The sequence below is a fragment of the Engraulis encrasicolus genome, chromosome 24 (genome assembly GCF_034702125.1).
Source record: "Engraulis encrasicolus isolate BLACKSEA-1 chromosome 24, IST_EnEncr_1.0, whole genome shotgun sequence".
Taxonomy (NCBI): domain Eukaryota; kingdom Metazoa; phylum Chordata; class Actinopteri; order Clupeiformes; family Engraulidae; genus Engraulis; species Engraulis encrasicolus.
This window is the reverse complement of record NC_085880.1, coordinates 16,548,134-16,570,456: the sequence shown is the minus strand read 5'-3', so window position 1 is coordinate 16,570,456 and position 22,323 is coordinate 16,548,134. Positions and strand designations below refer to the sequence as shown.

General features: G+C 42.4%; 2 protein-coding genes across 4 annotated transcripts; one reads left to right on the top strand and one right to left on the bottom strand.

Moving 5' to 3' along the window:
- The first annotated feature begins 242 nt into the window (after positions 1-242).
- rab23 (RAB23, member RAS oncogene family) lies at positions 243-15,921 on the top strand. 3 transcript variants are annotated; one of them, XM_063190898.1, is made up of 7 exons: positions 243-313; positions 6,141-6,641; positions 10,702-10,787; positions 12,182-12,338; positions 14,362-14,444; positions 14,618-14,707; positions 14,912-15,921. In XM_063190898.1, the coding sequence occupies exons 2-7, from the start codon at positions 6,487-6,489 to the stop codon at positions 15,046-15,048; spliced, it is 708 nt and encodes a 235-aa protein (XP_063046968.1). In that variant the 5' UTR covers positions 243-313; positions 6,141-6,486; the 3' UTR covers positions 15,049-15,921. The 3 variants fall into 3 exon arrangements, with proteins under 3 accessions (XP_063046968.1, XP_063046969.1, XP_063046967.1); XM_063190899.1 differs by lacking the exon at positions 243-313 and adding an exon at positions 381-1,106; XM_063190897.1 differs by lacking the exon at positions 243-313 and adding an exon at positions 1,126-2,648.
- A 4,167-nt stretch (positions 15,922-20,088) lies between these two features.
- bag2 (BCL2 associated athanogene 2) lies at positions 20,089-22,238 on the bottom strand. The gene is made up of 3 exons (XM_063191533.1): positions 21,910-22,238; positions 21,388-21,497; positions 20,089-21,139 (listed from the first exon to the last, which is right to left on the bottom strand). Exons 1-3 carry the CDS (start codon positions 22,032-22,034, stop codon positions 20,742-20,744), a joined length of 633 nt encoding a protein of 210 aa, XP_063047603.1. The 5' UTR covers positions 22,035-22,238; the 3' UTR covers positions 20,089-20,741.
- Between the last annotated feature and the right edge of the window lie 85 nt (positions 22,239-22,323).

Genomic DNA, 22,323 nt, shown 5'->3' with positions numbered 1-22,323 from the left:
TTTCTTGTGGGTGAACTCAGCTCACTGTTTTATTTCTTCCCACCAAGCAGAGGAATTCAGTTATATGACAATGTTTTTTTTTAACCTGAAATGATTTTACTATCAATAATACTTTTATTTTTAAAGTCCAAATCCTACCGCTTAGATATACGGGTGATGAAAGATGCTAGTTCTAGACTTTAGTTTTGAAACGCTAATACCTAAATTCCTGTTTTTTTCACCAAGCAACGTTTGTGCCCTTACGTCACACCTACATGGAGAAGTAGGATGCGCGACAAGTATTTAAGGAACGCTTTGGACCCTATCTAAATGTGTAAGTTGAATTATGTTATAATGCGTCGTGTTGTGCTGATTTTAAGTAGTTTTAGTGGACTTGGATCTTGTCAGATGAACAGTTTGATATATCGCTCTCCTGAAAGCACAGGGATTCATCGCAGGATTCCAAAAATGAGCTAGCCAGCTTGGTGGGGCTAACGTTTGGAACGTAGGCGCAAGGGCCAGAATGTTGAGGCCGTGCCATCTTTAGTGAGAAAATGCATTGATCTGGGCTAGACAGACAGAAAGCGAACAGGACCGAATATTCATACTTGCTGTATAGTGTACAATATGCATACTCAATTCATGTGATCATATTTGAGCAGCTCAATGAGCATGAGCCCACTTTCTGATCGACGGCGGACCCATTTCTGTGCGATGCAGACCTCGCCAGCAGTGCAGGTAGGATAAACATTATTTGGTAGCGGAACGATCATTGCGCTGACATTACCGATCAGACCCTAAAATAGTTTGTGTATATTGCCGTTAATGGGTGTATGCTTAGTGTATATGTATGTGGAAGTTTTGACAGAGTTGTTTGGTACGCCTCTGCTCCGTTATCTAGCGGCTGTAGCTAGCACCGCTTTCCATGGTTTGCTCACAACAAGTGGTAGCCAGCTAATGTTAGCTGGATTGGGTAGCGAAATTCTGTCAATGACATACCCAGATGTGGAATGAATGACTTGGAATAGCATCAGGGTCCGTGACGAGACGTTTTCGGTTGTCACAAAACTACATTTATGTTTTCCACAAAAGGGTGAATAATGCTGTCGGTTGGATGCCAAATACTGGTTTGTTATCTTTTTCTCTTTATTATATGAATAAATGGCATGTGGAGGTAACCAAACCCACAGGGCAGTTGTAGAAACTGCGATTAGGTGGGCTATTTGTTGTGTGTGTCGCTGTGAAATGGCAAACTATTTTACTTCACCCAAGGAAAAAAACTACCTTGCTCTGTATTGGGTTTCTTTCTGTAAATGACAGCGACGTGTCAGACTTCTCTCTTTCATTTAGTAGCATGTCTGTCCATCCATCTGCCCAGCAAGTCTAGAATAGACTGCCCCTCCCTGTGATGTAGGCTACTAGGAACTGGCTGTCTTGGTAAAAGTTAAACTGGTTAAAGTCGTTGAATGATGCTGTTTTAAATGTATTATATTGGTTTGATCTTTGAAATTAGCTTACTTTTACATCTTTGTGACATGCCAAACAGGAGTACATAACAGACAGTTCACACAATGCCCTGCATCTCTTTGTTTACAGTTAGGAAGCTTGGCATCAAATAGAAACCAAAACAAAAGAATTGGAAGTAAACTGATTGTGCAACCTGTTACATACACTATGCTGCCTTTTTTGACACTGCTGTTTTTGACACCTACAGGCTGTGGCCCTTTCAAGTCTCCATGACCCTATCGATCAGTTTGAGCAGACAGACTGCACAGTAATGAAATCAAACAAGTGTACAATTACAGTATCACAAAGTGCAGTTTATTGAAGCGCTTCCCAGAGCAAGTGCACTGTATGATTTTTGTGTAGAGAGAGGAGGCGTTTAAAATCATCACCATCCACCCGCTGCTTCCGTGACTTCATGTGGGAGCTGAAAGGTTACTTACGGATCCCAACAGCTACGGGCAGACCGTAGTGTGAATGTAAATTCCTGGAGTACCTGACTTTACATATGACAGTGTTATTGCTAGTGAACAGAGGCTATTAGGCTGGATGTCACTTGTCACCTGCTGCCGGGGCCTGTGTGAGGAAGATGTGTTGTGTCACTGTATTCAGTTACCTCCCCATAGAGACTCCACAGGCCAGAGAGCCTCCCAGTGCTGTAATGCAATATGCGTTCAACAGGCTTGCGCTTACTTCATGGGGCAATTTGTGTTGTTGGTGGTTCAGATCAGGTGTAGCCTAGACCGGTGCTGCATTTTAGAAAGGAACCCTTAGGTCAAAGGTGTCTTTTTAGTGCCCATGACAAATATTTGGCAACTATTTTTTTTAGTATGGCGTGTAAATAGCTTATTTTGAAACAAGCAAGTTTTTTTTTTTTTTTTTTTAAACCTTGTGTAACTCTCTACCCCTAGTCTCTATATAAATGATTCTGCATTCTTCAACTGCCCCTGGCCTGGCTGGTCCTAGCCTGGCCTGCATTCTTTCGCCCCTGCTGTCAGGTCAGCTGCCACCCCTCGTCAATGGCTGAGAGAGCAGAGGCAGACGGCTGTGCACAGCTCTAGAATCAGTGACGTTCAGCTCAGTCTACTAGAAACAGTGATGTTCAGCTCGGTGTTCTAGAACAGTGGTTCCCAACCTTTTTCTTCAGGGACCCATGTTTTACTATGGTAAGTTTTGGCGACCCAACCGCGCGAGCACCCGCACGAGAGAGTCTCAAGAAAACTCTTTTCAGTTATTTTATTCCTCAATTCGTCTTTGGTCAAATACAGAGTAAATGTTTAATGTAATGTAGCACTTACAGTACTTGCTTCTCTGCATATATTAGTAAATGCTTTGCCATTTATTCAACATGGGCTATATATATTTAAAATTAAACCCCTTAAAATCAAAAGGGCTCCGCGACCCCCTGTGGATCTTTGGCGACCCATGAGATGGGTCCCGACCCATAGGTTGGGAACCACTGTTCTAGAATCAGTGATGTTCAGGTCAGTGTTCTAGAATCAGTACTGGTAATTTACAGCTCAGTGTTCTAGAATCAGTGATGTTCAGCTCAGTGTTCTAGAATCAGTGATGTTTAGCTCAGTGTTTTTGCCCTGGAGCAGAAGACCACGCTCTCTAGTATGGTGATAAAATCTGCTACATCTCTCGACTCCTGTGGTTTAGATGCAGAATTTTGGTCTAGCATACTGTAGCAAACTGCTGTAGTCCTCATCCATAACCCCCTTGGAATGCTATGACCTCAGTCTTGGAATCTGTTCCTCTGTCTGAAACTTGGGTCGGGAGAACCACACCCACTACCGCACGAATGACCAGCAGCCTCCCTTATAATGAAAGCAGATGATCCAGACATTTCAAACAACCCTAATTCACCCCAAATTCTCCATGATGTTTTACTGCACCATCAGTAATGTGTTCTTACATAGGATGCATAGGCCAGCCCTACAGTAGATGTTGGCACAAACTAATCTGAGTCAAAGGACGGCATCAGTTTAAAAGTATACCTAGAGCATGATGTAGCAATCGTGGAGGCAATGGCAAACTACTCGGCTCACTCTCTTGGTGACTCAGTTCAGCCCTCACTCAGTAAATATGCTTCCGACACTCAGTAGTACGACAGGCTTCCAATCTCAAAACGTTTGTCTTAACTTTTGGTATTTCTCTTAAGCCTTTCCTGCTTAGCCTTTGATACTAACTAATTATACTAATTACAGTGGTGCTCATATGTTTACATACCCCAGCAGAATATACGCTTTCTCTGTGATTTCTCACAAAATATGAAGGATTACACAAAACCTTTTTTTTCACTCATGGCTAGTGACTGGCTTAAGATATTTATTAGCAATATTCTGTGTTTACTCTTTCAAAAGCATGATCACAACCCAAACTACCCAAATGACCCTGTTCAAAAGTTTACATACCCTAGTTTCTGATGCTGAATATGACATCAGGGACCGCTCTAAATTGTTTGTGGTAGTTGTGGATAGGCTCTTAATGTTCTCAGATGACAAAACAGCACATTCTTCCTGGCAGAATGGTTGTTTCCTATAATATCTTTGGGTGTCTTGCTGGAACCTCACATTTGAGGTTTCCCCTGAGTGGCTCAATGATGTTGAGATCAGGAGAGTGAGACGGTCGCTCAAAAACCTTCATGTTATTCTTTCTGAAGCTAATGACGGGTTGATTTGGCTTTCTGTGTCGAAATATTGTCATGTTGGCACCGTTGGAATTTCAATTCAGAAATGCAATATGAGGAGTTTGGTTGGAATCAAGCCAATGGGCAAGGGAATCATTACATTGCAATGATCATTGCAAGGGAAATTGTTCAGGAGGCATAGGACAACCAAAAATAACTTCAGGTGAAATATAGGACAACATGAAAAAATGTTTTAAACTGTACAGGAAAGAGGCACTTGAGGAAAGATGGGCTGTTGGGGGTTGCCAGGAGAAAGCCATTTATTTACTACAAAAATGCAAACATGTTATTTTGCATATGATACACCAAATAGCACAGTGAGAAGCATAAAAATGCCTGTGACAAAGTCATTTGGAAAAATGAGATCAATATGGAACTTTTTTCAGCCACTATTAACAGTACCATTTTGAGAACAGTCAACGGAGCCTATGATGAAAGTTACACCATCCCTTCTGTGAAACATGGTTATGGACCACTGATGTCATGGGGACATTTGAGTTACAAATGCACTACACTTTTGGTCCATACTCATAGAATGATGAATACATTGCCCTGTGAAAAATACTGGAGGAAACTTGACACTCATCAGCCTTGAAACTGCACATGGTCCATTGTTTGGACATGCCAACATGACAATATTTCAGCACAGAAAGCCAAATCAACCCGTCATTAGCTTCAGAGAGAATAAAATGAAGTTTTTGAGTGACCGTCTCACTCTCCTGATCTCAACATCATTCAGCCACTCAGGGGAAACCTCAAATGTGACGTTCCAGCAAGACACCCAAAGATATTATAGGAAACGACCATTCTGCCAGGAAGAATGTGCTGTTTTGTCAACTGAGAACATTAAGAGCCTTATCCACAACTACCACAAACAATTTAGAGCGGTCCCTGATGTTAAACAGGGCCATATTCAGCATCAGAAACTAGGGTATGTAAACTTTTGAACAGGGTCATTTGGGTAGTTTGGGTTGTGATCATGCTTTTGAAAGAGTAAACACAGAATATTGCTAATAAATATCTTAAGCCAGTCACTAGCCATGAGTGAAAAAAAAGGTTTTGTGTAATCCTTCATATTTTGTGAGAAATCACCAAGAAAGCGTATATTCTGCTGGGGTATGTAAACATATGAGCACCACTGTATAGTTAGTACAATAAATATATCCTTTTCTACTAATTAATTATATGATAACTAAATATACACATCATCTGAACATGTCTTTGAAGCCATCAAAGCAACTCACTTATTATAACCTCTAAAGCTATCATGTTGCTAAAAGTCTTGTAGCACTTTCTTAAAGAGAAGTTGCATTTGTCCCCTTTGAAGTGATTGTTGCTGTGTGGATGCTTCAGATTAGGGGTGTAAATAATAATGTATCGATGCATCGATCCTTCGGCCGGCGATCTAATCGAATCGCATCGTATCGTATCGTGAGGCATTCTTAAGTATCGAAAATAATCTAATTGCTGGCCCCTGTCCAATGCCCTAGCTCCATAACATAGTAAAAGTGGAAAAGTATTTGGAAAAATCAAAACGAATCGTATCTTATCGTGGGGCATTCGAAAATAAAAGTCTTAAGAAATTGATACAGAATCGTATCGCTATGGAGGCTGTGATATACTTCAGACCCTTCAGGCCAGGCCCCTGCCTCATCCAGGCACCTAGCGATGAGAGAATTTATGGACCAAATGGAAAAACCTGGCCCGGTTCAAAGTACACAGGCAGCCAGCAAGAAGGCAAACGCTGTGGTAGTAAAAGCATTAGTCCGCTTCACTAAGATGAAAAAAAGGGAATCCAGAGTCTCTTTGTTTTTTAAGGGTTGCCCATTAAAAAGGGATAAAGAGAGGACTGTAGCGTGAGGAGTGAATCGAATGACGCGTGCGTGCGTGCGCGCGCGCAGGTCTGTTTTCTTTCTTTTTCTATATGGATGTGTGATTTTTTTTCCCCTGCTCCTCTTTCGCCAAGGCCTCATCAGTGTAATCTGGCGGCGCCCTCACTGAGGCGTGAGTGAGACGTGGAGAAGGAGGCGGCGCAGGTCAGGGTGCAGTTTAAGGGGAGGTGCAGGGTGCGTCAGCGGGCAGGAACAGGAGGCACCATCAGCGGGCACCAGCCGTGGAGGAGGAGCAGCGGAGTGGCAGGAGGAGCAGGAGCGTGTGTTCCCAGCCGTGGAGAAGGGAGCAAAGTGCCATAGAAGAGGAGGCAGGAGCGGAAGCGGGCAGGAGGAGCAGGAGGCACCAGCACCAGCACCAGCCGTGGAGGAGGAGCGGCTCATATAAGGGGAGGCAGCAGGAGGCACCAGCAGCTAGCAGCCATGTTGGAAGAGGACATGGAGGTGGCCATCAAGGTGGTGGTGGTGGGCAACGGCGCCGTGGGCAAGTCCAGCATGATCCAGCGCTACTGCAAAGGCATCTTCACCCGCGACTACAAGAAGACCATCGGGGTGGACTTCCTGGAGAGGCAGATCATGTAAGACAAATATTTATTATTATTATTTTTTAAAACATTTCTTTATTAAAGTGTTGTTATTTTAACAAACACAAAACAACTCCAATCCCAAGGCACAAACTGAGACATATATACACATTCATAAAATACACAAAAAAAGTAAAATAAAATAAAAAACAATAAACCAACACTAATAATTGGTGGTGATCCAGATCATGATCCCGGTCCAGGATTTTTTTTTAAAGATTGTTCACTATTGCGGGATAGGGCGAATTTTGACATTCCAGTTTCTAACCACAAAAACAAGGCAGAAATAGGGTAGTCAAATGTTCTATCAACCAGCTTTTCTTAGCGGAGGTCTGCACTCTGTGAGTGCATTTCTAGTTTTCTGATGATGTGTTGTTGTTGGTTGTTCCTCTTCCTATCGTTATTTCACCTTCTAAGCTTATCTATCTAGTAGTTTGTTCATTGTTCTTTTTTCGAGTTGTTGGTTTGGTGGGTTTCTTGAATGTGAATTTATCCTGCACAAAGTTGTTATGTACTTAATAATTATCACCTGCATTGCTCAGCACAATGGCGTTTTCTTCAACTGTGGGTATTTAAAGGTTGTCATTGGATTATATTTAGCGTTTAAATATAAAACACATTTTAATAATGTGTATTAGCTTGCAATAACAAGGAAATTCACCATTGTATTGCACATTTACAATGGGGCTACTTTACTATGGAAAATGTCTCTCCAAAACGACCCTTACGAGCTGACTTCAGTGTGATATGTTGCAAATGGATTAAAAAAACAATCAAAGGTGGGGTTGATGCTGAAATTCCAAGTGGAACTAACCTAATTAGTAAATTAGGACAAGAACATACTAGTATTTAAAAAATATATAGCGTCGTCCTACAAATCATGCTCAAGGTCAGGTGGAAGCAACAGGTGGAAAAACTTTTCACAACACACTCATGTTTGGCGAAAGTTCCATTGGGATCAGGACAGCAAAGCCATGGACTAGCTATTAAATTATGTTATTAAATAAATTATTGATTAGTAATGCTGTCACACTAATATTTTTCTCTATGAACGTTTTCTTCTACCATCATTTCAAAATCTGTTCATTTGGATCTGTTTTAATCCCACCTGTGTGTTATCGCCTACGAATGTTTAAATCGGCTCTCTGATTTTTGAATAACAAGGGGAGTGTGCATTGCATTACTACATGGCTTGCATACTGGTAGTGTATTGCACATATGAAGTAAAGGAGACACGCTCACACTATCGCCTATACTATTTAATACAGAATATAACTGGGTGCTGAATCCCACATAATATATTTATGAATGAGGGAAGCGAAGGACAGCACTCTTCAGATTTTTCTCTGTGTCTTCGCCTACAAATGTTTCGGGCAGAGCCCGTCTTCAGCGTGTAATGGTGCTGAGGAAGGGCTCTGCCCGAAACGTGCATGGGCGAATAAACAGAGAAAAATCTGAAGAGTGCCGTCCTTCGCTTCCTTCATTCATCAGTGCACATCCCAGCCCACAGCAGAACAATGCCAGAAATGCAGTCCCCGTTCCTTCCTGCGGCTTGTGCAGAGGTTGAGGTCGCCAGAGAGAGTTCCATCTCCAGCACTACTTGTTTGCCAAACAGATGTGAAGAGGGAACGCAGTTCAGAGGCGCAGCAGACTACACTGTGGAGAGGGAAAGCATTCTCTGGAGATTTCCGCACACCGGCTCCGAGAGCACTGCGCAGCCCTTTCGCTTCCGACACAATTCCGACCCCCAAACCCAGTTTCACACGAACACAGCATTGATAGTCTATGGGCGGTGCCGACAAAATAGAACTTGTCTCTAATCGCTATCCGACATCCGCGAATGTCCGCGGACATTGGCTCCAGTGTGCGGGGTTCTATTGAAAACAATGGAATCTAACTTTTGTGGCTTGTGCAGAGATTGAGGTCATCACAGAGAGTTCCATCTCCAGCACTACTTGTTTGCCAAACAGATGTGGAAGGGGAACGCAGTTCAGAGGCACAGATTACACTGTGGAGAGGGAAAGCATTCTATTCTCTGGAGATTTGCTTGTGTGTTTTGGTCCAGAGGAAACTGGTGGTGGAGGATAAAGAGCATAAAGGCTACGGGATAGATGCAGCGTTTGGATTCCTGCTCAGGGGAGCACACTAAACCTTGAAGTCACTTTTTGAGACTCTTTCCTCAGTGAGGTCTTTGCAGTGCAGTCGTATTACTTTATAACAAGACCTGAGCTTGATAGTACTGACTGAATGACTGAAATGTGACGCATTTCATATGGTTCTTCTGACCTTTTAGGCAGTGAATAATACTCAACTTGGTTCTCAGATTTTGATTGCAATCATAGTGTATTTTAACAGGTATCCATTCACACTTCAAGTGTGTTACAAACTGGGTAACACTTTATTTTAGGGATACATCTATTAGTACTAATACATATAATATTAATGCTTGTGTAAGTAACTTGTAAGGCATGTACTAAGCAAAATCAGACAGTTAGACATTTATTAGACATTTATTAGACATTTATTCGCAAATGTCTTGTTCATGCACAATAAGGGATTAATTACCAATATAACCTTAGTAAGGACCTAGTAGACCTAGATTTCTATTTATGAGTAAGCAGTAAGGGCCAGAATACAATGTGTAATTAGCTCCTGGTACACTGTGTGAACAAACCCTGGACAGTGTGAAAACAGATGTGGAATAAGGGTCCCTATTCTAAAGTGAAGCATGGCTCAGCCCACATGGCTTAGGGCCCCCACTATACCCAGCCCCCCTTTGGGAATCAAAGTGTAAGAGCGTATTCATTTCTGCATCAGTCTAATTACAAATGTAGTTCTCACTTATTGAACTCAGTATATGAAAGGGTAAAAGGAAGCATTATACACCGCATTTCACATTATTACGCAAATTACATTTTTCACTGTTTCCCCAAATAATAAATAGAAATGACAGTCGTCATAATTTTCAAGTCATCAGCCATTATAGCACAATTAAAACGTTTTTGAACGAAGCTTCCATTGATAACGGTATTTTTTAAAATAATGAAAAACTTAAAATGCCCAAAAGTGCTCTGTTCCAAATGTTTACGCAAAACAGTTTTGTAACGTTGTTATCCAAATTTCTTTCTTTTTTTCCCATTTCCAAACAGTTGGCATTTGGTACCTTCTAAATTACATTTCAATGTTCAAAACTTGGTTATAAGCTGTAACTGGAATGCTGCATTTAACATTGAAGTCAATGGCAGGGCATTGCATGGGAGTTATGGAAGCCCAGATATCCTTGATGCTTTGCTCTCAGCTGTTTCTGTTGGTTTGGTCTGGTGTTGGGATGTTAACCGGTAACCGGTTAACCGATAGTCGACCAGATCAACTTTAACCGGTTAAAATTTTCTGCCACCGGTTGTAATAATAATAATAATTATAAAATAATTTCCTCCCAAAAAGCCCCCAAAAATGATAATTTTGAGGTTTTAGTACGATAATTCAGCATTTTCCATCTGGCAGCAGTGGCTGGACATGGCAGGTCCTGTCTGTGCAGCAAAAAAGGCTTATGTGATTTTATTTTTTTATTTTTTATTTTTTAAATCAGTGCTGTGCATATTAGGCACGCGAACGTTGTATAATTTAAGATTACCAGTTAACCGGTTAACCACCGGTTAATGAGTCTCAGTAGCTGGTTAAGAGTTTTTTCAATTTTCGCCATCCCTAGTCTGGTGACCCACACTTCACTCTTCAATATACCCGTAGATTTCCATGCCACGTTTAGGTGCTTTGGTGGTATCGACATTCTAACTCGCACAACATCTAACTCAAATAACATCCCATTAATTTTCAATGGGGTTTTATGTCTGGTGAGTTAGAATGTCGATACCACCAAAGCACCTAAACGTGGCATGGAAATCTACAGGTATATTGAAGAGTGAAGTGTGGGTCACCAGACCAAACAAACAGAAACGCACATGATGAAGTTTTGGTCAAATAAGAATAACAGAGGGCTTCTTTAGAGATCCAGCTTTGTTTGAACTTTGTTGCTGTCACTCTTTGTTTTCGGCAGAGTCAATGATGAAGATGTGCGACTGATGCTGTGGGACACGGCGGGCCAGGAGGAGTTTGATGCCATCACTAAGGCCTACTACAGAGGTGAGGAGACGTGCTATATATCATAACTACTAACTCCTGCAATCATACCGTACACATCATAAGCCCTCACTAAGGCGTACTCAGAGGTAGGAACCCCTGCTTAAGTACTAATTCCTATTATTAATATTGTTATGACATTACATTACATTGCATTTGGCAGACGCTTTATAACCAAAGCGACTTTCAAAAGAGGACATAATCAAGCCAACATCACGAGCAAATACAAGGTGCACAGGAATTGTTTTTTTTTAAAGGAGTAAATAAAGAGTAACACACACACACACAAACTAAACTAGACATCATGTCAATAGGCTGCCCTGGGGCTAGGCCAGCTCAAGCATTAGTCTAGTAGATACTCTCGAAAGAGGAAGGTCTTTACTTGTTTCTTGAAGGCTGCAAGAGATGTGCTTACTCTTGCTGCCTCTGGGAGACCGTTCCACCACTTGGGTGCAACAACGGAGAACAATCTTGACTGGGAGTACCTAGAGCGACTGGATGGCAGAACCAGACGGCCTGTGCTGGATGAGCGCAGTTCTCTTCCAGTAACATAAGGCGTTAGTAGGTCCTTCAGACACGCTGGGGCCGTTCCTGTGATGGTTTTGTAGGCAAGGGTCAATGCCTTGTGCTTGATCCGGGCGGCGATCGGTAGCCAGTGCAACTCAATAAATAGAGGAGTAACATGGGTCCTTTTGGGTTGATTGAATATCAACCGTGCCGCCGCATTTTGGATCATCTGCAGAGGTTTTAGCGCACAAGCAAGTAGACCTGTCATGCGTGAGTTGCAGTAGTCAACGCGGGATAGGACCGTGGCCTGGACCAGTCGTTAAAGACATCATATGTGTTTTTTAATGTACGTTTATATGTGGATTGTGGAGAAGTGTCATGCAAGACAAATTTCTGTGCAAGCAGACAATAAAGTTTATGTTATCTTATCTTTATGTATATAGACATAATAAGCCATCACTAAGGCCTACTACAGGGGTGAGGAGGCATTATTATAAACATCATAAGCCCTCACTAAAATCTACCACAGAGCTCAGCCTGCTGTACAAACTCCTGCTGTATCATAAGCTGTCTTTACAACATCAATAGGAAAGCATAGTGTAATACAGTGCGTGCGTGCGTGCGTGCGTGCGTGTGTGGGTTGGCAGCCGTGGCCTAGTGGTTAGAGCGTTGGTCTTTCAATCTGGGGGATGCAGGTTTGAATCCCCCCTGACCACTCCCTACATCTCCATCCATGGCTGAAGTGCCCTTGAGCAAGGCACCTAAGCCCACATTGCTCCAGGGACTGTAACCAATACCCTGACAAGTAATAACTGTAAGTCGCTTTGAATAAAATGAAAGTGTCAGCTAAGTGTATTGTATTGTAATGTAATGTCATGTGTTCGCTGTAGGGGCCCAGGCGTGTGTGCTGGTATTCTCCACCACCGACAGGGACTCGTTTGAGGCCATCAGCAGCTGGAGGGAGAAGGTGGAGGTGGAGGTGGGGGACATCCCCACGGTCCTGGTGCAGAACAAAATAGACCTCCTGGACGACACAGTCATCAAGAAGTAAATGGCCTTTTATTTTCTCAATTGCTGTACTGAGTCAAGTGTGTGCAATATGTTTACAGCAGTGTTATGTAATAATTTGTGGAAAGAAAGGAGTCACCGAAGCATCTTCAGACGTTAGTCTTGGCACTTGCCCAATAAAGCAAGCAAACTTCCACATCTGAAGATGCTCCGGTGACTCCTTTCTTTCCCTGCGTCTACCAGTTCTTTCCCGTGACGCACCAGATTGTGAAGTGCAGGAACGCGGAGGATATCTCTCTTTACTATGTAATAATGTGTATTAGGTATTTTGTGTATGTTTTGTATTTGTGTATTTATGTAAGCTGACAGACACCTTAATTTCCTCCGGGGTTAATAAAAGTACTCTACTCTACTCTCTGCTCAATTCCAGAGACAAGAAAACTCCCGTCCACTGTCCACATTCGCAGCGTTGAATAGCGCTGCTACGGTTGAAGGTCAGTAGACCGAAGCAACGCTATTAAACTATGCAAATGTGGACACTGGAGTAAGGATAGATCCAATATCGGGCCGATATTTGCATTTTTTAAGTGTATCGTATCGGCCGATACGCAATATTTGGTGGTTTTGGCCGATACGCAATATTTATTATTTTATGTCATTCGGGTTTTATTAAAAGCACCAAGACACTTTATTTTTTATTACTTGATTGTTAGACATTACTTGATTGTTAGAGTGGGTGTTTAAATGTTACAAGTTCTACCTCAATTTGATAATGTTAAAGGAATGTTTATTTTTAACTTGAGACCTGGAATATTTGTCATTTTTAACCTTCTTTTTAACTCATATCGGCCCCAAATATCGGGTATCGGAAATTGGCTGTCGGCCAAGGGTGATGGGGGAAAAAAAAATCGGTATCGCATCGGCCATTAAAAAACCTGTATCGGTCGACCCCTACACTGGAGTGGACACTGTGCGGGAGCTTTCTTGTCTGTAACGTTGGTGACCCAGGGGGTTCTCTCTAACGCACCTGACCAAAGGAGGTTTTCAAGAATTCTACACAAAAGATTTTCTCAACTCCACCAGCTGATGGAGATGCAGCATGTCAGGCTGGAGAGGAGAGATGATGGATATTAACCCATAGACGCCTAAGGCACCTGCAAAAAAAGGGTGCTGAATTCCTGAGCCCTGTTTAAGAAAAGCTGCCCTCAACCTATAAAAACCTAAATATATCATCTTCTGAAGTACATAAAAATATGCACTAAGTTGCATTTAAACGCTACCCTCATCTAGACCCTCATCTTTCATTAGAATGTGTTTAATTAAGTTGTGTCAAATCTCATGAGCCTGAATGTTGCGTAATGCAGCTCCAGGCACCAGGGCCAATGTTGCGCAACGCAACATCAGGCATCAATGGGTTAATACTAGATAGACTTGTCCACCCCTTCTGTAATAGAACGAATGCCTCAAGACAGATCACCGCCATTTGTATCCGCAATATGGCTGCCATCGATCAGTGACGATGCGATACGGGCAATGCATTATCCTGTAGGTGACGTTAACATCTATGGAAAATATCTACTGGCCCAAGAGGGCAGTGCCCAGGGTTTGACCAATGCAAAAAGTCTCAACACAGCATTTACACCATCAAACTCAAGTGTGTGACACGAAACTGGGATTCAAGGCTTGTGATTGGGTACTTATAATTGTATAATGTCAATAACCCGATAATAACCTGTTTAAGGTGTATACATGATGTCTTGAGTAATCAGTTTATTAGCCAAAAACCTAGCTGTGTGAATCGGATTTCTCATAAACCTATAACTGCAATAATCCGATTATTATAAACTGTTTATTACGTTTATATGAGCACTTGAATACAGAGGTTACTCCAAAAACCTGATTATAAACAGTTTATCCATGTACATAAAAAATACGCTCATTGGTGGAAATGTCTGTGCATGCATGATTGCAATCTAATGTAACATGATTAACATGATTACAATCTAAGCATGCTGTTTCACAAAGTATCTCGTTCATCTCTGTGGAACTCTGTGTGTTTCAGTGAAGAGGCAGAGGGCCTTGCCAAACGGCTGAAGCTGAGGTTTTACAGAGCCTCTGTGAAGGAGGACCTCAATGTAAACGAAGGTAAATGACTGGAAAAGAAACAAGATGTCTGACGAGACTATGCTTAAAAAGGAATCAGATCTGCTTGTAAAGGCTGAGTGCGTGCGTACACGGTGATGCAAATATGCATGCGTAATGCAAGTGTACATGCAAGATGAGAAGCCTTAATTGACAGGCTGATGGTTGTTTTGCAGTTTTCAAGTACCTGGCGGATAAATACCTTCAGAAACTCAAACAGCAGACAGCAGAGGAGCCTGAGGTGCACTCCACAAGCAATAAAATAGGTAAGGCCCTTCTTAAATGGCACATTTAAACTAATAAATGTTGTCGTTTTTAATGTATTTTAATATTTTAATACTGTAATGTACAAGTTCATCCTAGAAATGTCACGGTGTCTCCATGTACATGGCATTGTAATAGAGGTTGTCATAATTGCACCAGTATGCCTAAGTTCCTTTGCGTGCGTGCGTGTCTGTGTTGTATAACAGGTGTATTCAACACGACGAGCGGCCACCTGAGCCAGAACTCCGGCAGCCTGAACGGCCGTGAGGTCATCACCCTGCGACCAAACAAGCAGCGGACCAAGAAGAGCAAAACCCCATTTGGAGGCTGCCGGCTGATCTGACGACCAGGAAGAGCAGGAAAAAGGCCACCGCCTGATCTGACGCCATTCCCTCCTGTCCTGCGATGTGTTTCTCGAAAGAGTAGTTGTTAGCCAGTTGTTAGCAACGTGGGTAGTTGCCAATGGAAAATTGGATTGCAACCAACGAAGTCGCTAACGTAGTTAGCAACTATAGTTTCGAGAAATGCAAGCATGGCCTGTCTGTTTGGGGAGATCCCGTCATTGCTGCCTGGTCAAGGAGGGAGGGGTTCGGGGGTGGAACTCCTAACAGCGGTGGGGTGGCTTTCCTTGCGGACGACCACTGTGTCAATCCTGACCAGCTGTACAAAACACAAGGAAAATGGTGGAGAAGGCCTCCTCGCTTTCACGTACCATCAAGACACTTGCTTTCTAAATGGTAGGAATGAAAAGAGGGAAATGCTCTTCATTTGAACTTCTTTTTTTTTTCTTTTTTTTTAAAGGATCTTGTTCAGCTCGTATCGACTGTAGTCTGCTTCCCAGCACTGCTGCTAACCTATTCCAAGTATGTCTATGTTCCTCCTCTTTCGATGTTGGTGGATGGACAGTGAGAGCCTAGTCTTTGGACTTTTGACTTGTTCACAGGTTGAGATCTTGTCTCCACCTGCTGTCTGAAAATGGTACTTCAAGGGAAAAAATACATGCAGGGCGCTTACATTATGACACACAGTGAAGTACACAGCTCTGCTCTGAAAATCTTGTAATTGATCCAAATTGTGCTTTTGTATTGGTGTGGACCAGGGTATCATTCTTACACATCAGTGGAACATAACTTAACATAACCATCTTTGTATAAAAAGTGCTGTTTTTGTTTTAATTTTCCGTTCATTGGGGTGAATATTACCTGCGTGCATTTGACTGCTCATCTGTGCAATATGTTTTAACTGTAGTTTCCCAAGGCTAACGGCCATAGACTTTCAGCGGGACGTTAGCATACGACTGTGCCTTATTCCAACACTAGACATCCAAAGGTATTGCAAAGTCCAGCATTTACTACTTAGCTGCGTAATCACAAGTCGTGTGAACAGCACCAGCTCTGGGACCAATGACCAATAGGGTCGTCTCGATTAAATCCGTTCTACCCAAACTGAAGTTACACATAAAATTACCCCTGAGAAACAAATCTTTTCTGGAAAGGAAGAAACTTATTTTTTGTGAAGAAGTACTTACAGACACATTGCAGTCTCCTGCTAAATTCCTACTTGAAGTGTATCGCTGTTAGCCCGTGAGTGACCACCCTATTTACTGAACCCAGAGGTAGTTGTAAATCTGATGGACAAAGAGCCCATTGGCCCACCACTGTTGTTAGCTGAGCTCTTGTACTAATGGATTTAACTGAACTTGATTCCCCTTGCCAGAAGTGTCTCTCTTCATATATCCCAATCTGGGAATTCTGTGTAGACGGTAAACAGCACATTGTGAACTAAAGCACATATTAAACCTGAAGCAGAGGGCTGGCTGGCCGCCTGCAGTGGTGCACGGGTAGCTCTGTGATGTTGCATGGCACCAACCCTCTGGCATGGGATCAAACTGACAGCCCTTCAGTTTCAAGCCCAGCGATTCCCATTCCCTTGTTTTACCTAAATATTGTTAGGGGCTTTTATGCCTTTATTTGATAGGAGAGTGGGAGATGGGGACCGTAAGCGAGTGGCATTGGGAAATGACCTCGGGCTGGAATCGAACCAGGATCCTTGTGGCATTAGAGTCACTACTGTACACCAACCGTTTGGGTCACGGCTGGGGACTAAATCCTTTTTCTTATTGCGATCGAACAGCACTCAATAGCACACTAAGAAAAATTCAACCTCTGCATTTTAACCCCATCATACATTTTAAAGTCGTTCTGGGTTCATTAAATGAGGGTTATCACTTCAACACCATTCTAGCGACCAGCCATCAGTTCCATCCATCACGTTTTCTTTGCTTTTACTGAAGGTGTAAATGTTTGATAAGTCATATATGGTACATATCACAGACGATAACCACCTCACAAGGGGTCGTCAGGTTACTTTTTTCTCAAAAAAAAGAAGTATTTTTATATGAATGTCCTTTCACATTGTGGAAATGCCTGAAACTTCAGTCGGACGTCTAGTGCCAAATAGTTTTGAAAATAATTCTAAAACTCTTCAAATAAATTGTATATATTTTGCAAATAAAGTGAGAACATAGCTGGTAGATGAGTCCATAATCAACAAAATAGGCATAATACTTTGTACAGTATGAGAATGGTTAAATGAAGGGAGTATCAGGTGATTGTGGGAGGCGTTGTTGCACAATGTCACTTCAGCTGAGAGGAGAGGCAGGTGAGGTGCACTAAAGGGTTAGCCTAAACCAGACGTGGGCAAATTCAGGCCCGGGGGCCACATGCGGCCCGCTCGGCCATTTCATGCGGCCCTCAGAGCCTTTCCAAGAACAAAATGCAGATTCACATGGTCACTCATTCTTCAATGCGCTACCTAAAACAAGGGTCTTGGAAACATAAGATTACAAAAGTCTACATCTAGATACAATTAGCAGGAATGGCATAACTGACAATGGTGTAATTATGTTGGCGTACACCATTTCTTATTATTGGCACGGGCAAGTTGCCTACAACATCCGGCCCTTTGGGCAACTTTCTAAACCCAATGCGGCCCTTGAGCAAAAATAATTGCCCACCCCTGGTCTACAGGGTGACCGCTGTACTGACCCCGGGTGAGACTGAATTGAACTGACAGAATATGGGTGGTGGTCCTATAGTGTTTACTTGTACAAGGTCCTCCTCCCAACAAAAGAACACTTAGAAAGACCCCCGTTGCCATCCCACGTTTGCTGCGACACTAAATTCGAACGTACGTTACAATCACTTTTCAAGCCTTGGAGATATTGGTGGATTGCTGTTACACAAACGGTTTACATACATCCTACATTTGAGAAATATTTTGACAAGTTGATTGTTCAAAGGAAGAAAGAAAAAAAGTCACAATTACTGACACCTTTTTAACGAGTAAAGGCTGTATAATGTTTGTAACTGAAGATGTATTAGAAATGAAATCCTACCATACTATTTTTGTTTGAGTCTTTAAAGGAACAGACCACCTTTTTATTTTAACATATTTGCAGTATTTCCAAGCATTATTCATGAATGTGCACATAATTTCCGTCTGTGTTTGCATTGCCTTGTTTAACAGTATAGCCAAATTAAGCATAGCAATGCAATTCTATGGTACAAAATAAAACATCATCAAATGTACTTATGAACCACTTTAAAATGAATGTAAAATTCATCAGAATGTTTAACGGCAATTTCATTCCGCCCAGTGACCACTTGTGGCTTGATGCTTAAGTTACCAGTTACTTCCAGTGAAATGCTAAGCTATTCTAATAATTTTGATCCAATAAGTACTGAAAACACTGAAGAAAATGATAGGCACATTCATGAATAATGCTGGGAAATACTGCAAAAAATGGTGGCCTGTTCCTTTAAGGTCAGCGAATATTTTGTCGATCATGCCTTTCAGTGCTACAGCTCAAGTTAGAATGAGTTTGTATTTGTTGTACACTGTTACAATTCATCTAACACTATTTGTGAACCATAGTGCATTGCTTGAAGATCACACATCTTCATGTCTCATTGTCATGGATTGTATTGAATGCACGGAATGGACTGGAGTGCGGTACCTTCTCACGTGCAGTTCTGAACAAGCACACAAGTACATGTATAAAAGTCATGCAGGGTACTATTGCTGAGCTACGGGCTAAAGATTATGGAGAAAATGAGATGTTTTTATATGAAACACATACAGAAGGAATGCATTTTCATTATGTGCCTGTTATTCAACACTTCATAAACTGCAGTTGTGTGTCTACTTGTGTTATTTCATGTATGTATCAATGTAAGTCTTATGTCATCACGGATGACCCTTATTTTAACATGAATGACCCATCTGTCTTAAACCATTGCATGCCTGCCTTTCATCATTATACCTACTACGACACATTTCTAATGTTATCTATGTTTACAGCTGCTTAAACTCAAGTTTTAAAGCACCTTTTTTGTTTCATTTTAAAGTTTTTTTTTTTTTTTTTTTTTTTTAAAGCCCCATGACATTTCGTTGTTATGACTTACACTGTGTGGTACTTAATATCATGTCAACTTTAATTGAATAAAAGATGAAATGGAAAACACATGCATCTCTCTATTTACTTGCAGTATTTATTACACAGCATAAACCCCAGGAAGTAGTTCAGTTCCCTGACTATGTTGAATGCTAAGCCTTCAAATGCCCTACACTGAAACATCTAAATTACGAATTTGACACCATGTGTTGCTTGAGGTATGAGATGCTGGAAGACAGGGTTCTTCAAATGGGAGGCCCTGGGGCCAGATGTGCCCCCCCATAAGGTCAGAACAAAATGAAAACAAATATTTGTGCTATCTATGGTCGTGCATACTTTGCGATCACTAACACTTCAGGTTGGGGATATCTCTACTATGCATTCACATGCGAGTGAAATCTTATCTAAAATAGTGTCATAAATAGACCATCCTAAGGGTACTGAGACAGAGAAGTGGATAGACCTATCTGTTCTGTCTGGAAGGCCATCCGCTTGTTTCTGCTTGTATGACATCACCGTGAGAGGAACAGAAGATCATGGCTCTTTGTGTACCCCAATGCTCAGGGAAGGGAATAAGTACTTCCCCACTCACTTCTTTCCCTTTGCATTCACGCCCATGAAATTTGAAAAACATTTTATTGAAACTGACTCTGAGTCATTGGTTTCCTCTAAAGTAAAAAAAGGGTGTGATCATGTGAAACTATACTCCCCTCATGATCTGTAGCTCTCTTGCGTCTTCCCTGGTGTGTCAAGGGACAGGGAGGTCAGGTCACAGCACCTGTCAGCACCTCCCTGTCTGATGGCTAGCTAATGCCTTGGTCAGCACAGCAAAGATAGAAGGGGCAGCAATCATTCCACTTCATAGAAAACAAACTTTGTTGATGCTACGTCGTTGTTTTGGAATTATGGACTATAGAGCCTACATGACAAATTTGTCAATAATTTGTTTATTGTATCAGTGCCATTTTCATGTCTTTTTTCATTCACAGGATGCAACACCCCAGGAAGGGGAGAAAGAAACAACAGTAGTGTGTTAAAAGCTAATGGGGTTTCTCCCAACAGTGTAAAATACCATAGATTATTTTCAGCTTCTCTTGGCAAGCAGAAATTGAATAGGCACAGGCGGTTAGGACAATTTGTAGCCGTCCCCACGGCGGCTTATTTGGGCCATAATTTCAATCATCGACAGATCTCTACTTTGTGCCCTCCTGAGAACAGCATCATACAGAACGTTATTCCCTCACCCACCCTCTAATTGACTTGCCTGGTTAACACCAGACCTAATCACAACTGAGATTTGTCTTTCAGATCGAAACGATTGTGTAGAACTAAAGGCAGTATGGGAGTTCCCAGGCTACTAATTGACGATGCCCAACAGGCCATGACGCTCCGATTTGTGGCTATTAAAAGTCTAATCGTTACACTGGAATGTTCTCGTAGTTCTATGTTGACGGATGGTGTGACGTCGCATATTGGAAAAAAAAACTATAGGGACTAGATGTTTGTGCAGAGTGAAAGGGTGCATTTGATTTGAAAACACTAAATGATGGGTTTTTAACATAATTAAGTGGTCTCTGTAACTATTTTCCATTGGCTTGTGCGTTGTCCGCGTCCTCCACCTTCTGGTTATCCATAATCTTTATCGTTTTTTCGGAATTGTCAATGTTCCGAATGAGGCTCTCCAGGCGCTTCTTAATCTTCTTCTGATCCTCCAGAGCGCAGCTGATCACCATCGCCTGGAACTTCTGGTCGGCGGCCACAGTGGCGTCCGACACGCAGGCGGCGTGCAGAGCCATCAGTCTCTTCCGTGCGCTCTCCATGTCGTTCAGCAATTTGGCGGCGATTTCATCAATAAGCGCCATCACTTTTTGCATCGCGTCCTGTTGCTGCGGGTTGCGCACGGTGTCCACGGAAACGTGGACTGTCAGGGTCCTCCCCATGAGGCGATTGGCCGTCAATGTCAGCTCCTCTCTTTCGCCTGAATGGGGAAATGTAAGGTCACTTGGATAGCCATTGCGCAACGCAAAGTTCATTGACAGCTGTCGCATAGCCATGTGCTCCCCATTCGGCACAGCGCGTGCAATGCGCAAAAGATGCATGCTACTCACTACTACACAAACTGACAACTGACAATAACATACTGCAAGAATATGGGCACCTGTTATGAATTAAGACAACGCCCTTAGAACAAAGAAAAACTTTTCCAGGCCTACCACCAAAACTTACCGTCACAGATGCTTTGCATTTCCTGACTGTTCTGAATGGAGGTGATCATCTCCAATAAGCACGTCTTCTCCAGCTCCATTGCCGAGGCTGCCTCTCTCAGTTCTTCCACCCTTAGACATTTAAATTGGACAAATAGGTTACCAATGTATTAAACATGGCGCAAGTGGAAGGACGCGCAAAAACTGTAACATATGTTCTCCCTCGCTTGATTAATATTCGATAAATAACAGAGTTAAGATGGATATGCTACTTAATGGAATAAAACAGCGCGCCTGCAAACCTAAATATGGTAGCCTAACACTTGTTGCTTCATCATGAAATAAAACCTCCGAAATATGACTAGAGTAGCCGCTACTTCTAAAATCTGCCTGCTCCTTGCCCACACACCAACTTCCTGCTGACTCGATTTTTTTATACGGTTGCGTCGCCTAGCCTACTATTCCCTCGCCATAATCAAATTCAATAGATGTTCAAGGCTTGTCGCCATCTGAAAACTGTCACGCTTGTCAGTTCAAAAAATACCTCAGCTCGAGCTGGTCCAGGCTTTCCAGTAGTCGACCAGAACGGTCAGCCATTGACATGGATCTGCTGAACAAACCTCCCTTAGCGGCGTCGTTCATTTTTGCCTGGATCTTAGCTTGAGCCATCCCGGTGAACAATGAAAGTGACTGTTGAAAGGAGTTACAACTGTTTAACACCGTCGATGGAGAGGGTATTCTCTGGAGCACGTTCTAGCGGTTTCTAGACAGGCAACGCACGACAGTAAACATTTCCAAACATGGGGTGAGGTTTCCTTGGTTGCCCTGTAGACTCCTCGAGTGGGAAGGGGAGATGACTGGGGGATGGGTGTGATTTCAGGAACGGGACGGCCTACTGTACTGAGTGATCTCATAACATGAGCAATTCACAAACAAGAGACCACAGTTTCCCCAGAGG

Bases quoted from the DNA above. Each gene is read 5' to 3' on its own strand.
- rab23 (XM_063190898.1), top strand. From the start codon at position 6,487: ATGTTGGAAGAGGACATGGAGGTGGCCATCAAGGTGGTGGTGGTGGGC. The intron at 6,642-10,701 runs GTAAGACAAATA...TGTTTTCGGCAG, and splicing joins TTCCTGGAGAGGCAGATCAT to AGTCAATGATGAAGATGTGC. The intron at 10,788-12,181 runs GTGAGGAGACGT...TGTTCGCTGTAG, and splicing joins CACTAAGGCCTACTACAGAG to GGGCCCAGGCGTGTGTGCTG.
- bag2 (XM_063191533.1), bottom strand. From the start codon at position 22,034: ATGGCTCAAGCTAAGATCCAGGCAAAAATGAACGACGCCGCTAAGGGA. The intron at 21,498-21,909 runs GTATTTTTTGAA...TAAATGTCTAAG, and splicing joins CTGGACCAGCTCGAGCTGAG to GGTGGAAGAACTGAGAGAGG. The intron at 21,140-21,387 runs GTAAGTTTTGGT...TTCCCCATTCAG, and splicing joins AATGCAAAGCATCTGTGACG to GCGAAAGAGAGGAGCTGACA.